Source organism: Ceratotherium simum, chromosome 18, assembly GCF_057802395.1.
Source record: "Ceratotherium simum simum isolate JZ-2026a chromosome 18, ASM5780239v1, whole genome shotgun sequence".
In the NCBI taxonomy this organism is placed as follows: Eukaryota; Metazoa; Chordata; class Mammalia; order Perissodactyla; family Rhinocerotidae; genus Ceratotherium; species Ceratotherium simum.
The window spans coordinates 40,097,737-40,114,578 of NC_141917.1; the positions used below are offsets into that span (position 1 = coordinate 40,097,737).

Below are 16,842 nucleotides of genomic sequence, written 5' to 3' on the forward strand. Positions count from 1 at the left end.
ACTGTCCAGGATTTAGAATCCTGTCAGTATTCTATACAATATTAAATACCATAGAAATGACTCCTACCCTACAGGTTTATTTCAGATATTGTATTTTTCAGTTCTTTTTTTTTCCAATTTCCTTTCTGTGTGTTTATTATGAACATTTTTTCATTTACATTCATGAGCATAGTTATAATAGCTGCTTTAATATCCTTGCTTGATAATTCCAACATTTGGAATATCTCAACATCACTTTCCATTTATTACCTTTCTCTTGAGGTTGGGTCACATTTTCATGTTTCCTCTTATGTTTAGTAATTTTGGATTATACTTTTGAGTTATAAGTGTGGAGAATCTAGATCTGTTATGTGCCTTTGAATAGTCTTAACTTTTTGTTTTAGCAGGCAATTTACTTGGCTGAACTCAGTATGCAAACTGCAGTGGGAAGCAGTTAAAAATCTCGATTCAGTTCTTCTAATTTTGTCTGGGCTGTTTGAAGTTTACCCTGCACATATACAGTTCAGGTCATGTAGATATTTGGACAGAATATATGCACATATATTAGAACTCTCCTTTTGTGACTCTACTGCCTAAGATATCCCCCTCGCTCTGCAGTTGCTGTCATTACCCCAAATGCTGTCTTCTGTTTCTTCAAGACAGTAGGACTGTGAATTCTATTTGAGGTTTAGCTACTGACCAGGGCCTTCTCTTAGGGGAAAACAAACAGACACAAAAACAGGAAACTCACCCAGTGCTAATCTCTTCTTACAAGTATAGATTTCCCTCCAGTATAGACTCCTCTCCTGTTTCTGCCTGCTTTTGGTTGCTTTCCTGTGCATTTAGAGAGTTGTTTCATAAATTTTTTTTTTCTTTTCCTAGTTTATAATTATTATTTGCAAAGTAGTTGTTCTGATAGGAGCTACTCCTCCATAACTGGAATCGTGTTTTAACATTAACATGGAGATTTTAGCTACATCAAGAACAGTAGGGAAGTTTCTGCTATAGTGCCTAATACCCCAGGAATGCTTATCCTGGGTCAACCCTGGTATAAAAACCTCTAATCCAGGTTATTCAAGCCCAGTTTAGATAATAGCCCAGTTCTAGGTACTTTTAAAGCAACCAGACTAAACTCTGGGACAAAGACCAATGCTCAGATTAGAAGGCTAATGTGACCATTCAGGAATCTGTGCTTCCATTCCCCACTTTAAAACTATATATAGTCTTAAGGTAGGAAAAACTTCTAGGCATGAACGGTGAGATAAATCTTTCTTGAACTTGAGTTTTGCCACTTTCAAATATTTCAGCACTCTGCTAAGCAGGGTTTAGAAGCTTTTGCTTTTGCTGTCCGATCTTTTTTCCTTTTTTAATGTAAATAAGTGGAACTTCTTGCGAATTTTGCCAGGTTGGCATGCTTCAGGACCCAGCCTTCCTGTTTGGGATGTCAATTGTAGCCCCTTCATTGTGTTTCTTTTATCCAGACTTCCTGACCACACTCTAATCTTGCTCCAGTTTTCTTTGTAACCCTGATGATGTCCCCATAATGATGAAGTTAATGGTCAAAAAACTTGTATTTGAGGATTTTTCTTCTGGTCTTCTACCTGTTTTCCTTCTTTTTGCCAGAAATCATGTTTCATCATTGATCATTTATAACTTGTAGATATAACATGTAAGATAAGTGTGTAAGTTTACATTATATCTACAATATTATGAGACTAAATATTTTGTTTTTTTTAATTAGTGAAAATGTGTGAAAAACTATCCCACATCCTCATTGCGCCAATAGTTCTGCATTCTTTTACAGTTCAGTAAAAACTATTTGAGACAATGATCCAGACAAAGTTTCTGGGACATAAGCCAGGTTTGCAGCCTTCGCTTGTTCATTATATTCCTTAATAATACTTTGAAGACTATTTAGTTGAGCCAAAAGAAGAATGTGCTATGATATAAGCAAAGCAAATAGAATGTTTTAATGATAAGACACAATTTTACTTTGTTTTTCACCCTCATAAAATTTTGTTCTATTTTTAGTTAATACATCAATTCCCAATGTCACAGAAGTAAAGGAGAACATGACATTTGGATCAACTTTAGTCACCAACCCAAAGGGAGGGTTTCTGGTAAGAAAGCAAAGAGTAATTAATGACAGTTAATGAACCAGTAATGCTATCACTGTAAGTCTTTATAAAAATCTGTTACATAATTTTTAATCTTATGGTTTTTAATATTTTTTAATTTTTTAAAAGGCATGTGGGCCCTTATATGCCTACAGATGTGGCCACTTGCATTACACAACTGGAATCTGTTCTGATGTCAGCCCCACGTTTCAAGTTGTGAACTCCATCGCTCCCGTGCAAGGTACAGATTTTATGCATTGTTCTTGCATGTTTGAAAAGTGTAAGCAATGAGTGAGACATATGTATACACAGGAGCATACCAAAAAGCTTGAGGTATTTTCTCAGCTACCAGCATGACCAATTTAGGTAAATGTTTGCTTTGCCAATATATAACCAAACCTAACTGCTATTTTTGGAATTGATATTAGTGTAAAAAACCTTTACAGAGTCATGTTTAAACATCATATAGCTAAAGCTGTCACACTGTTTGTATTTAAAGGGTGAATCTGGGGCCGGCCCTGTGGCTTGGTGGTTAAGTGCGCGCGCTGCGATGCTGGCGGCCCGGGTTCGGATCCCGGGTGCGCATCGAGGCACCACTTCTCCGCCCATCCTGAGGCCGAGTCCCACATACAGCAACTAGAAGGATGTGCGGCTATGACATACAACTATCCACTGGGGCTTTGGGGGGAAAAAAATAAAATAAATAAAATCTTTAAAGGGTGAATCTCTTTGAGGAAAGTAACCTCATTTGAAATACAACAGAATGAGAACTGTTATATAGAATTCATATTGAGAAAATTTCCAGAGAAACTTAATGTGAATTAAAATTAAACAGAGATGCGTTTTACTTGATAAGAACCCCAAACAAATCGTTATTGAATGCAATAGCATTTATCACCTGTACTTTTTCTAAAACTATTTTTTCTGATTATAAAAGCAATGTGTCTAGTTTGTAGAACATCAGTTAATCTTTTAAACTGAGCTTCTATCAGCCAAGAAAACACTTCATATACCTCTAAAAAGATAGACTCCAAATTTGCTCAATTGACTTGTTTTATTGCAGAATGCAGCACTCAGCTGGACATAGTCATAGTGCTGGATGGTTCCAACAGTATTTACCCCTGGGAAAGTGTTACAGGTTTTTTAAATGATCTTCTTAAAAGAATGGATATTGGTCCTAAACAGACACAGGTATGTGACTCTGTGTTTTGATTTCTGTTATCCTAAAGATAAAAATGCATAGATTTTTAATAAAACAAAATATTCTGAAAATCAATTAATCAATACAGCTAAAATTCAGGATGAATTTTATATTCCGTATTCCTGTTCTTATTCCTGATGAAAAGGACATTACTGGCAGATCATGTTTTTTTCTAAACAGAAAATTTTATGAAAGCTGCCATTTTCAGTGCTCTTGGAAAACATCCTGTTTAGATCTCTGTAAAATCATAATTGAATTCTTAATTATAAAATAAGTGTGGTAACTTCAGAGCAGGGTTTCAGAATTTGTAGAAACTAATCTGACATCCCAAAGAACGCATCACATTATAATCACCTTTCTTATATTATACAAATAAATTAAGAATTGCCCACAGGATATTGCTTAAAGCCCATTTTTCCCTATATTTAATAATTTCTTTCCTTAAGCAAAAAGCAAATGCTCTATGCTTTAGCTGCAGTAAGTCAAATAGTTTTTTAAAATGGTCTCCCCATGAGTATCTGGGGAGATGCTAAACACGTCTAAACACAGCTCCTTTATTGCCACTAAATGAAGTGGAACTTCTCATGTGGCTCCTCCACTTTAGACAGAGTTTGGATTTAATTACTCTAATGTGTATTAAACTTATATGGCCATATTGCTTAAAATATAAAGGAGACATAATAGATAACAGGCAAATTAAATGTCAGAGTGAGGTCAGTGCCTTAAGGGCAGGAATGAGCACGAGAGTCAGAGTCAAATGGTTGTTCCGCGGTTTGGGGAAGATAGGAGAGCACAGGAGACTTTAGAACTGCACGTGCTCTTTGTTTTTCTCTCTGACAGCTCTACTTGTGAAGAAATTTTCTGAGGCACTGAAAAAGTGGTCTGACTGCATCAGTGTCTATCACACCCACACTAAAATTGGCACATAAATACACACACGTATGTGTATAGATATATATACATATATATGTGTGTATATGTATACGTATAAATATATATATCATAAATTTTCCCCAAAGGATGGTACTTGAAGATTGCAAATTAGACTCAAACCTCAAAGTGAAATGTCATATGGCTGTGTCCCAAGGCTGAACAAGTCTCTTTAGAGAGCAGGTGAGGGGTAAGGTTGTCTATATCCTATTGGACAATAGAGAACTTCTTGAAATCAGTGTAAAATTATTATAATAAAATGGACTTTTACACATCACAAAATGTAAATTTTCCTGGATGCAAATTTCTCATCTACAATTGATCTTCCCAAGTGAGTTACTAGAAGTTTAAAGAAGATACTGTATCTCTTCTTGCTACAGGCAAAACTCTCTCCCTTCCTCATTTCCTCTCTTCCTTTGTTCTTTCTCTCCTCAGTCAATAAGATTTCATAGAGCCATAAAATTAAAGCAGGAAGGAATCAGTCAATAAGATTTCATAGAGCCATAAAATTAAAGCAGGAAGGAATCTTAGATGTCATTTAGCCCCAAATCTCAATTCATGGAGAGAAGACGAGAGGCTAAGTGACTTGTTGAAGGTCCCTTGCTTGTTGATGGCAGATCAGAACACATAGCTCTCCAACTGCAGTCCAGTGTTCTTTCCTTTCTGAGAGCTCTACTTCTGGACAAGTTTTAGAGCTGGTCCTTCTGATGTCCCTAAATAGTAGGTCTCTAGTTCTTTCCATGTCATCATGACTGTCCCTATCCTTCCTAGGCCAGCTCGTTGGCTGGTACCAGCCCAGGCCTCTTGGTGCCCCATTCCCTGCACTGATATACCTGGAATCCACAGCTCTCCGCTCTCTCATCACTTTTCCTTATGATGTACTTTTTTCCTTCCCACCTCTTTAGTCCACCTTATTTTACCTTCTTATCCAATCCTCTCTTTCCAAATTTAATAATATTCTTGGAATGTTTTTTAATTTCTAATATTTTTAATCATCTGAATATTTGATTTTTACTTTTAAATTCATTTATCCATTTTACTTTAAAAAAATAATTTATCTGTAGCTATTTGTGGAAATTATTGCAGCTGTGACGTGTTTGAAGTTGCTCCAGAACTTCAAGAAGAAAATCTGCAAGACTATTTTAGAATAATAATCACGGCTTCAGTAGGGCTCCGTGCAGTGACTCAGTTTTGTAAAGAAATAGATAATCAATTGCTTATGTGCACAACCCATTCTGCTGCAATTTTGATATTTCTAACTATTAGAACAATGATTAATTTTACATTTCTCTAGTGAGAGTCCTAATAGAGGAGCTATTTTGCCTAGCCACCAGAGGAATTGTAGCCTGCCGGGGTGAGCTTCATGGAGTTATATATCTTTCTCAGAGGGAACAATGACTCTATTCAGATGAATGGGGGCCAGCCCTTGGGATCCAGATGCTACCAGTGAATGGGAGGGAGATGAACTTACTCTGAGGGGGAAGAGTCAGGTCACATTTACTCAGTTCCAGGACCCCATTCCACAGAGAAGAAGATTTCAGAATGCGACTCTGGGCACTGTGTTATTTGTAGTATGTACTGACTTCATCCAAGTGTACCTCCTTCCTAAAGAGAGAGGAGCTGCTTCAATTGCTAAATTTTTATGTCACATTTTCATATTTTGTTTGTATCATTCATTGTGGAGCTTAGTTATACTCATTCATTCACTTATTCAAATGTTTTTCCTGAGAGTTTACTGTGTACCAGGCTCTGTGCTAGGACTTGGATAATCACGGAGAATAAGATAGACAGGGCCACTGGCTTCATGGAGCTTCTGTATAATGCAGTGTTTCTCCAACTGTGGCTCATGGAATTCCTGCTTCTGAATCCCTGAGCTGCTGGGACTGTAGCCGAGACTTTCAGAATCAAGAGTCTCCAAAGGTGGGGCTTTAGAGCCTGCATTTTAAGTAATCAATCCACATAATTCTTAAACAGGTGAAAAATTGCAAAACACTGGACTAATGCATTATTATGTTTATATGTGTGTGTGTGTGTATGTGTGTCTGTGTCTGTGTTCGCTGCATCCTCTAGATTACAGGCACCTCACGAGTAAAGACTTTACATCATCTTTTTATCCTTGTCAGTGGCCAGCACAGAGCTTTGCTGTGACATAGGAGGCTCGCAATGAGCACTTGTTGAATAAATGTGTATATCATAATGAATGCATTTTATATTTTTCTCTGATGGGTGGACATTTAATGAAACTTTTTTCTATAATTGGCATTTTAATATTCTTTTAAGTAAGCCTTAGTAGGGGGAGGAGAGAAGATTTAACTATAAACTTTGATGGTTTGCCTTGTTGGTTTTAATTTAGGTTGAACCATAGAAAAGTGTTGCTATTTGATCATTTTTTGACCTACAAATACAGCAATTTCATGTACAACATAAATTAAAATATACGACTTTTTTTTAACAGACATTTTTAAACTAAGAATAAGTCGTAAGACATTTATCTCTCCATCCAGGGAGAGTGGAAGACCTTCACCCTAAATAAGTTTTAAAGGGATGATGGGCCAAAAAAACTTTGTATGCTAATTGTACCTCATGAGTTCTTGTTTGTTATATTGATTACAGTTATACACTTGGTACAATAGGTGAAGATTGACATATTCAATCTTCAGTCATTGATTTGTCGTTTAGTAATTGTAAGTATTGAAAGGTAGTGTCAAAGATGTGAAACATTCCTGGAAGTAACTGTCACCTCCACAAAGAAAAAAAGAAAAGATGGAAGGAAGAAAGGAAGGGAGGGAGGGAGGGAGAAAGGAAGGAAGACAAAAAAGCTTGCATTAAAATTTCCATATGACAATTAGTATACATTAGTGGAAGGCAACACAAGTGACAAAACCACTGACTCTAAATAGTTACTCAAAATTTCTTCCATGTTTCTGTGTGGTCCCATTAAGACTTTGGCAAACATAGTCAAGGAATTTTTGCAAACCAATTTTTTACCCACAACAGAGTAAAGGCTATAAAGTTGCCTTTTGGAAAACCACCTATAAAAACAAACCTGAAATACTCTGAGCTTGCCATAAAAGATGGTATAAACATTATGGAGGTCTTATTGATCCTCAATACCTAAACATAACATTGCTTTCAATAATAAATGAGAATGATATAAATATGCCAAATACTAGTGCATTACCCTAAATAAAATCAGTAAATTGTGAGGCTTCATATAAAAGTGAAATATACTAATGGAACAATGTCTAGATTGTCCCCATCAAGAGTGTAGCATAACATTAAACCAAGCAAAACGAAAGAGAAATTAATTAAATTTTAGGAATATTATTTATCTTTCTTTTTACTGCACATTTTATGGCCATTTCCCAAGAAGCCTTACATATGAGGACTGATTCATTGTTTGGAGGTCTAAAAGAAGCCTGACTGAGTTATGCAGCCATAGCCTTGTCAGTCAGGCTGCAGTTTCTGAAAGTGGTGTTGTGAATGAGGTGAAAATTCGTGCGTGTTAGCCTCCTGGTCTCTGTTCTCCTACCTCCGTCCATCACTCAGCTGAGTTATCTTTCCAAGGTAAAGTTCAGATCATGGCATTTCCCTGGATAAAAATCTCCTATCATCGCCTGCTGAATAATCTCCAACTCTCCAGTGGGCTATAAGGCTTTTGTTGCCTGGCACCAGTCATTCCCACTGCCTCCTGCCCACCTCGTGCCCACCTCTCATCTTGCCCTGCAGCCACTCCTCACCCTGGCCTTCCCTGAACACGTTGTTCTGGGCTCATGTGATTCCCTCTGCCTGGAATGCCCTTCTCCACCCTAGGCCCTAGGTGCTAGGGAAACTTCTTAGACTCAGTTCAAATGCCACTTTTTCTGTCATTTTCTATGATTATTTCACCCACCCTTCCCAAGAAACATTCCTTCCCCTCCCATGTACCTGTAGCATTTGCATACCCTTCACTTATTGCTCTCATCACTCAGGAGCATCACTTTTTGTCTCATGTGTCTGTCTCTCTTGGTGGACTGTGAATTCCATGATGACAGCATTGTGCCTTAATCTTTTTATTTATAAAATACAGTCCAGAGTTTTATGTGTTACCTAGGACAGAGGAGGCAAGTCATTTATGTTGGAAAAAATGTAATTCCTGAAACTTTCATTTCCCTTTGTGTTAAAAATCATTATTGTAGCGACCACTTTCTCTCATCTGCTTCGTGAAGTCATTGACCTAGAAAGTGCTTGCTTGGGGGGGACTCCCTGGACACCCCTTTACATTGTGTTTCAGGCTTCTTTTGCAGTTGTTTGCTCACCTAGCCCCATTCACCTCTAGTCCTGATTTCTCCCAAAGTCTTTTCCCTTCTCCACAAAACTTGAACATCTCCTGTCCTTGCATGTTTGAGCATGGATCAATTTCATTGTAGCATCTTCCATAAAGCAAGAGGCCAGCTAAAGACACCCTTTTCCTAGAACCCATATCTATCATCGATCAACTTTATTTATATTTTTTCCTTTTTTGTGTGTGTGAGGAAGATTCGCTCTGAGCTAACATCTGTTGCCAATCTTCCTCTTTTTTTGCTTGAGGAAGATTAACCCTGAACTAACATCTGTGCCAGTCTTTCTCTATTTTATATGTGGGTCACCACCACAGCATGGCTGATGAGTGGTATAGGTCCGCGCCCAGGATCCAAACCTGTGAACCCCGGGCCGCCGAAGCAGAGTATGCTGAACTTAACCACTACACCACAGGGCTGGCCCCTTATTTATGGTTTTAAGGACTCATTTCGTCTACCTGTGAACCAGTCCTGTTTATGTCCCTCTCCATAGTGACAGATAGTTAAGGCTGGTTTCAATTACCATAGCCTCAGCATGGTTTGTGCTGACAGTTACCTTGGACTGCAGCCTGAATTGTCACCACACTCAGACTCTGACTTACTTGCATGGAAAGCATGTTGTAAGGCAGGGCTTTTGTACCATATTGGTAAAAGGAAATAGAAATTGGCCAGACACAAAGCCTGAGCTCTTGTCAGGTTAAGCAAGTGTACATCTTACAGAAACACAGAAAACCTCATTGTTTTCCCCTGTCTTTACTCCCCTAAAGAAGCTCTTAACTTGATAATGTTAATTGTTGAATGAAAGCCCAGAAACTTAGCTCGTGCTGGGCCTTAAAATTTTGGTGCTGGTGTTATAACTCTGACTTAACAATACAAGGTAATAATGTAATTCTAAATGAGGAAATAATGCCATTCCTTCATAACTCTTTGACTTAATACACTTAATAGCTATTTAAACGCTTTTCTTTTTTAAACTCCCCTGTCACTCTGTTGTGACTTTAAATTTCATAAAAGCAAAATCAGTAAGGCCCTCCTTTCAGCAATTTCTAACAGTGTCATTCTTTTCATATTCCTTATATTCACTTTCCTCCTCTTTCTTCTCTGCTCCCAAAAGAAATGAAGCCATTGGGTCATTAATTCATTTTAATTCAGCAGATACTTATGAAGTATCTTATTGATGAAGTATTATGCTAGGTATCGTGGGCAATATAAAACAACACTAAAACTCTGTCCCTGATCCCAAAAAACTTCCAACTTAGAAATGGGGTAAAATCTTATATTTGAATAACTGCAATGCATGATAGTGTATCATAAATATAACAAGGGTGAATGAAGTAGAACAATGAATTGATCTTTACAAGTAGGTCACTCTTAATATTGTAAAGCAATGATTTCCAAACTATATTGTTTGAGGTGTTGACTATGGTCCTCACAAAAAATATTCTCTTCAAAAAGAATAAAATACATATATCAAGTCTTACAATTCATGATTCACAATGCATATTTTCATATTAAAAACTCTGAGAACACTTTCAGAGGAATTTGCTTTATGAGTCAGAGTAGAGCAGTTGGGACAGGAGTGAAAGAAAGCCTTGCTCTTGACATTTTTTCATTTAATATAAATAGCAGAGGAAGAAAGAGGGACAGAGAGAGACACAGAAAGGGATAGAGAGAGGGGCGTCCTGCTGTAAAGATACATGTTTAACTTTGTGTTACCCGTTGTTTCCAAGATGACTTCACCATGGAACTCTTTTTTAAAATCATACCTAGTAACATACAAAAGGATGCTAGGATTCCCTGGAAAAAGCATAAGGGATATTAGTTTGGGGCTTAGCTGAAGAAACATTGTAAATCTTATGTTTAAGTGGAGGGTTCGAATAAGTGTTACAAACCTCTTGTTCATGTGACTAGCCTCAGCTAGTTGTGTGCCTGATTTATGCTATAGCCTGAATCAGCTCTTCGTTCTCTTTGGCCTTAGATTGCAATTTTATACCTATGTCTTCTGTTCTACTTAATCAAGTTCAAACTGCATCTCCCAGGAAGTGAATGCATCCCTTCCAGTTGTCTCTGAAAAACAACTGTTCCTTCTGCTTGTGACTTATCCCCTCTTGATAATAGTCTCTTGTTATTATCTTCATCCGCTCTTTTATGGATGCCAGAAGCTACTCTCTTTCCATTATCCCTTAAAGAAAGCCCACAGCTAACCCAGTTGCTTCTTTTAGCTGCCATCCCTGCTTATTTTTTTCCTTTCAGCAAAAATGCCTACAATCCCTCCATGTGCATTACTCCTCACCAGCTCTCTACTTAACTTCCACCTTCTGGTTTTTGTACCGTTCCAATGCAACTGGCTGCTTCAAGTCAAATAGGATGATGATTGGTTGTTTTTCTTTTTCTCAATTTCTAGAATGATTTAAATTCCTTATCATCCTTGACATATTTTCCAAGCTCAAGACTGCTTTGCTTTCTCTTACTCTACTTCCATAACATGTTATCTGTTCTTTACCTGAGTATCTCATTCAGGAAGCTGGGTCCTTCTCCCTCCATGGGGCCTTTCGATGTGAGGCCGTAAATATGCTTGTGATTCTCTCTCCATCTGCCTCCTCACCATGTGTATTTATCACTTAACTCACTTTTTTTCTGGTTATTTAATTCTCATGCTTATTTGATTCTGTTGCATATGCGTATATACATATTATGCTAACACGAACCTGCCTTAAATTATAAACTAAGCTGAGACGGAAACTATTTCTATTGAACTTGGTCTCACCAATACTCAGCAAAGCATTACATATTTTTTATGATTTCACCATTTTCCTGTGATGAAAATTAATAAATGGCACCCTTTTCTGGGGAAGACACAGCGAACCTTATTCTATCTGGTTCTCTAGGAAATAAGCAGCCCCGTATCAGCCAGGGACCCACACTGAATGTCATTTCCCTGAGATTTGAGTCTCCGCTGCCCACTCTTCTCATTTCCCACACTTCTTTGTATCTCTCTTTTTCTGCTTATCATTATTTCCCTGCTATTTCAGTTTTCTACTTGCTCATGTGAAATGTTACAGTCATCTAGTAGGAATGTATGAGGGTCAGTTGTGAGCAAAGCAAAGCAGTGGTAAGGGATAAGAGAATACCGAAAGCTATGACGTAGTCCATGCTCTTTCCCCCTGCTTGCCCCCTTAGAACTTATAATGTAGTTAAGGAGATAAAGCATGCATACACAACAGTTGAGAAGAATGAAGTACTCACAGGAGCAGGACAGACAAGTTTGCTTCAGAGTTTGGAGAAGGGGAAGATGAGTATAGGCTATATTGATGACTAGATGGTGAAAGTTTTACAAAGAAAGTGAAACTTGAATGAAATCTTACAGAATAGTTAGAATTTAGCTTAGTTGGAAGGATAAGGAAGGGCATTTGGTTAGGGTAGAATTCATGTGAGTAAGTCTTGAAGATGAGGGAGATAGAGAAGGTAGGGCCAGACTGTTAAGTGACTGAGAGTCAGGGGAAGAAAACAAAATTTTAATCTATAGGCCTAGTATTTCAAGGAGCAGCTTGAAGTTTTATCTGTTTTCTATTTTAATTAGAATAAAAATTCTCTTTTAAAGTATATTTCAGAGTCATTGATGTAGGCAATAGAGAGTTATTGGAGATTTTTGAACAAGAAAATTATGTGATAAAAGCAGGATTTGAAGACACTTAATCTGCCGTTAATATGTAGAAGGATTTGAGGAGAGTAGAAATGGAAAGAAGGAGATCAGCAGTGGAGAGACCGACCATTGCCATGGTCCAGGTTCAACGCCATGACGTCTGGCCTTGGCTAAAGAAGAAATGCAGACACGTAGATAATAGCTGCCTTAGGTCCTGTGCCCCAGAGACAAACCCTGAAAGAAGGAGTCAAGTGAGGGGATTTACCAAGGGAGTGCTACCAGGAGAAAATAGGAGGGGATTTGGGGGAGCAAAACAGAGTAGCACAGAAGACACACAGGGTGTGATTTCAGGTGAAGTCTGGGCCTCAGCCTGATCTGGAAGGGAGCTCCAAGTTGTGTCAAGGGGCCTGGGTGCCCTCCGGCATGGCCTGTGGAGCAGGGCAACGGGGGAAGAGGGAGAAATCTCCCAGGTGCTTCTGGCTTTTTGATCCCTTGGGACAAAGCAGCTCTAGCAGTCCGAGGGCAGTCATCTGAAGAGAATCGCAGGTGGAGTTGTCAGGAGCAAAGGATAAAGAAGGGGTGAGGGAACGGCAGTTCTAAGTTCTCTCCTCTCTTAACATTTACAAAGAATAAGCATACAGAAGTCAAATATATGTTGAGTAGGTATGTAGCTAGAAAGAGAGAGAGAGAGAAAATATAAAACACTGATCTCTGACTTACAAAGATTTAAAAATTTTCTGCTATTCCTAGTGTGAAGATAATTTGTCCAGATAATGCAATAGTTCATAGCAGGTTCTATAAAATATATAAAGTGTGTTGTAAATGTAAAATATTATGGCACTAAGCAGCGTTGTTTAGTTGGCATTACTTCCATCTCTTCTCCTGTTAACTGCTCCCCATGTATAAGTGAGATACTCTCTTTTTTCCTGAGAAGTTAACAGCTTATGACTAGAATATGACTGAACTCAATAAATGGGAGCAAAGTACACTCATTAGTAAAATGTAGTAGGACTATTTGGGCAGTGCTATGGACAACCACATTTGAGATTCATGTCCATAACTTTAAAGTGAGACCAGTCTACAAGTTGTGTGACTTTTGTCTAGCCACATTCAGTGTCACAGAAGCACCCGCAAGAAGGAGATATTTGGACTTAACCAGAGTTGGAAGTTAGCCAAGTGAGTTAATGGAGGGAAAAAATGGTTAAGCGAGTTAAATGTTTGCAAGTAAATGATTATGGTGATGGACTGTGGAATCTAGGCTAGATACAAAAAAAAAAAAGGAAGGATCTATGAATTAATTGGAAGTCTTGATGTAGTCAATGAAGTGATGAATTAGATATACTAGGTAAATGAGCTGAAGTTAATGGTCAGAAGAACACTTGATATTGAGATTGAGGTGCTGCAATTTTTCCTGTTGACAAAGTCAAGAATAAGCCCTTGGGAGTAGATGATGTAGGTGGGCTAGAGGAAAAGATTACTGATGCCGAGGAAGTAAAAGAAATAACAGAGGAGGGTATTCAATAGATTCATCTAAGTGGTAAAATGTCCAAGAATAATGACAGGAGTGACAATCTTCAAAGTGCTTTAGCCTCCTGCTTAATCAAATAAAAAAAGGGAAACATAAACAAAACCAACTCTGTAAGATGTCCTGAATGGATAAGCAATTAACTTCCACAGCAGCATTTATTCACCTTGGTACTCAAATTAGGCATAATGATTATCTAAGTAACAAAATCATTTTACTTTTATTTGCACTGAACATTCATATGCACAAAGACAATGTCAAACCTACATGGTTTCCCTTAATAATTATCCAGTGTCTCCCTGAATTACTAATTAAAAGCTATAAGGGTCATTGGGAAAATAATTTTAAATCTATGCAGAGAGTAATAGATAACTTTCCATAACATTTAATTATAAGTCAAAATATTATTATAAAAAATAACCTGAATTGGAGTCATGGATGTGTCCTCATCCATTTTGTTATTTTTGTGTGTAATTAGTTGGTTGTATCCTACTTTATTTCCAAAAGGGCATCTGGTCATCTTTATTCCAGTTATAACAGCACATGGTCTTGGGACAGACGGTGATAGATTTTGGGTGAAAGATATATTCATAGAAGAGCAGGGCTAACCTGGACATGGACTGAGCAGACTGCATGTTCATTCAGCTTATGATGTGCCTTATCTTACACTTGCATATATTCACTAGTTATTTTTTATTTATCTCACACCTGACTAAGTAACCCTAAGGAAAGATTCATATGTTCTATTTCCTATTTTAAATATTATCTATTTATTTGTTTGTTTTATCATATTCTCTAGTTTATCTTAGTTAGCTAGCTAGCTAATTGAATTCATTGAGTAGCCATGAAATGGCAGCAGCATTTAGCAGAAGCTAGCAAGGCAAGGTGATTGGAGAATGGCGGGATCTTGGGGCGGGGTGGGGGGAAGAGGTGCATTATTATCAAGAGGAAGTGGAGTGATGGAAAGGACCGTGGGATGAAGGATACATGTCTTAGACTAGGCTCCCTTCAGCTCCTTCATTATGACGAGTAAGTTTTTAAAACTCAGTTTACTTATTTATAAAATGTGATACTAATTTCTATTACTATAATTTGAATAAATTAGGAAAGAAAGTTTTTAAAAAAGCAGTAAAAATGTAGGATAGTATTCTCATTTAGGCATGACAGCATAATTGCTCCAAGATGTCTAAGGTACTCTAGAAGGTAGATCAAAGACAATAAAGATTATTTTAAATTGGGGGTTCTCTTATTTTTTTCTGCAAATGCCAGAGTATACTTTTGGTTTCTAAAAAGACCTAGCTGTGGAAATATATCTATAAATCCGACATGTAGTTAACCCTAAAGATTTCTGACACCTGTTATATCGGCAGAGGAGGCTAGAAGGCAGATGCTGATCTTTTGTGCCACTTGGAAATAGGATCAGACTTGGAAGTAGGATTGGCTCTAAAGCAAGTGCCAGAGGCAACTTGACACATGAGCAAACCAGGTAATTGCCTTGGAAAGAAGGCAGACCCATCTCAAATTACCTCCTCTTCCCAAGAAATGAAGTGCCCAGAATTCCTGCATTAAAAAGATGTTCCTTTTGGGTGAAGAATTCTCTGAGTCCCTAATTTTGAGCTAAGAAGGTTAAACAAAAAGTTATCCTCAGTTACAATTCTTGATGTAGATTGGTTTAAGGGTGTAGAAAAGGTTTAAAAAACGGGCCTCTCTGGAGGGGAGGAATATGGAGTGAGGAAAATCAAGTCTAGGGTGCACTTTATCTTCCATATCATTTTACTTCATGGTGGCTCTGCAGTTAGCTGCCTGCATGATCCAGTCTGTGGGAAAAGAGAGAATGAAAGGAGGATGGCAGTAAGAGAGGGAAGACAGAGAACAAGAAAAGGGGTGGTGGGGAGAAGGGCTGATTTGGGAGAAATGAAGCTACCACTGAGCTACATAAAAAGTGAAGCACAGGTGTGCCCTGCCAGCTACATCCCATGCTTACTCATCCAGCCGCCTCCTGCTTCACGCTCCTCTCATAGCCTGGGCCACACTCACTGACTTTCTTCTTATTCTTAGGGCATACCGCCCTCTTTCCCATCTCAGCTTCTTCACATACACTTCCCTTTGTGTGGACCCCATCCTCCCTCTCAGCCACCATCCAGGACTGGCCTCCGCCCTCCTAGCACCTATCCTTTAAGTCTCAACATAAATCTCTCTTCTGAAAGGCCTTCGCTGAGCCGCCATGTTAAATTAGGGCCCTAGGTTATGCTCGCTACTGACAGCTTTTCTGTTACAGCCCTTTTCACAGTTTGCAATTGAACGTGTATTTGAATGATCGTGTGTTTAATCTCTCTCTCCCTCTAGTTTAGAAGCTCCATGAAGTCAGAGAGCATGTCAGTGTGTTTCACATTCTACCGCGCAAGGCCTATCAGAGTCTTTCGGTAGAAACTGTTGAAAAGATAAACCAATCATTTGAGAAGTTTAATAACAGCACTTTCATTTGTATTCTTTATGCTATGAGTATGCACAGAATGGCAGTGATTATTGCTGTCAAAGTAGAGGATTTGTATACTGGTAGATTTTTAAACTCTTCTGAAAGACTAAAATGTGTTATATCTGATCTACGTGTTTAAACTGGAGTATTGAAACAGGGAGTATTGCTAGATGGATAACTCACAGTGGCTTGGTATTTCAGGTTGGAATTGTACAGTATGGAGAAAACGTAACCCATGAGTTCAACCTCAATAAGTACTCATCAACGGAAGAGGTGCTTGTTGCAGCGAATAAAATAGTCCAGAGAGGAGGCCGCCAGACCATGACAGCCCTTGGAATAGACACAGCAAGGTATATGGGTAACAAATAAACCCAAGTAAAAGACTATGCAAAAATAGCTGCTCACCATCTAGCCCTTTGGAGTACTCATTGAAAATTTACCTTAGCAATACTTAAAACCATCTTGTTTAAAATTAGATTCAGCTGATTACTTAATAGTTACAGGATCAAGTTTTTTCTTTATTACAATCTTACCACTTTTCTTATCTTTCCTCTTATTTCAAAGGTTTAATTGATGGAGAATCAGTCAAAAAAATTACTGTAGTCTACGACGGCATGTTCTTGGGTGCTAAAACATAATATTAGTGAATATC

General features: G+C 38.0%; 1 protein-coding gene across 1 annotated transcript in view; it reads left to right on the top strand.

The window, feature by feature from the left end:
• The window catches only part of ITGA1 (integrin subunit alpha 1), a 158,281-nt gene that overhangs the window by 67,684 nt on the left and 73,755 nt on the right, over nt 1-16,842 (top strand). The window contains exons 4-7 of the mRNA XM_004422799.3: nt 2,011-2,099; nt 2,226-2,337; nt 3,160-3,287; nt 16,392-16,540. Coding sequence (XP_004422856.1) covers nt 2,011-2,099; nt 2,226-2,337; nt 3,160-3,287; nt 16,392-16,540 — 478 coding nt within the window. The remainder of the gene's footprint in view (nt 1-2,010; nt 2,100-2,225; nt 2,338-3,159; nt 3,288-16,391; nt 16,541-16,842) is intronic.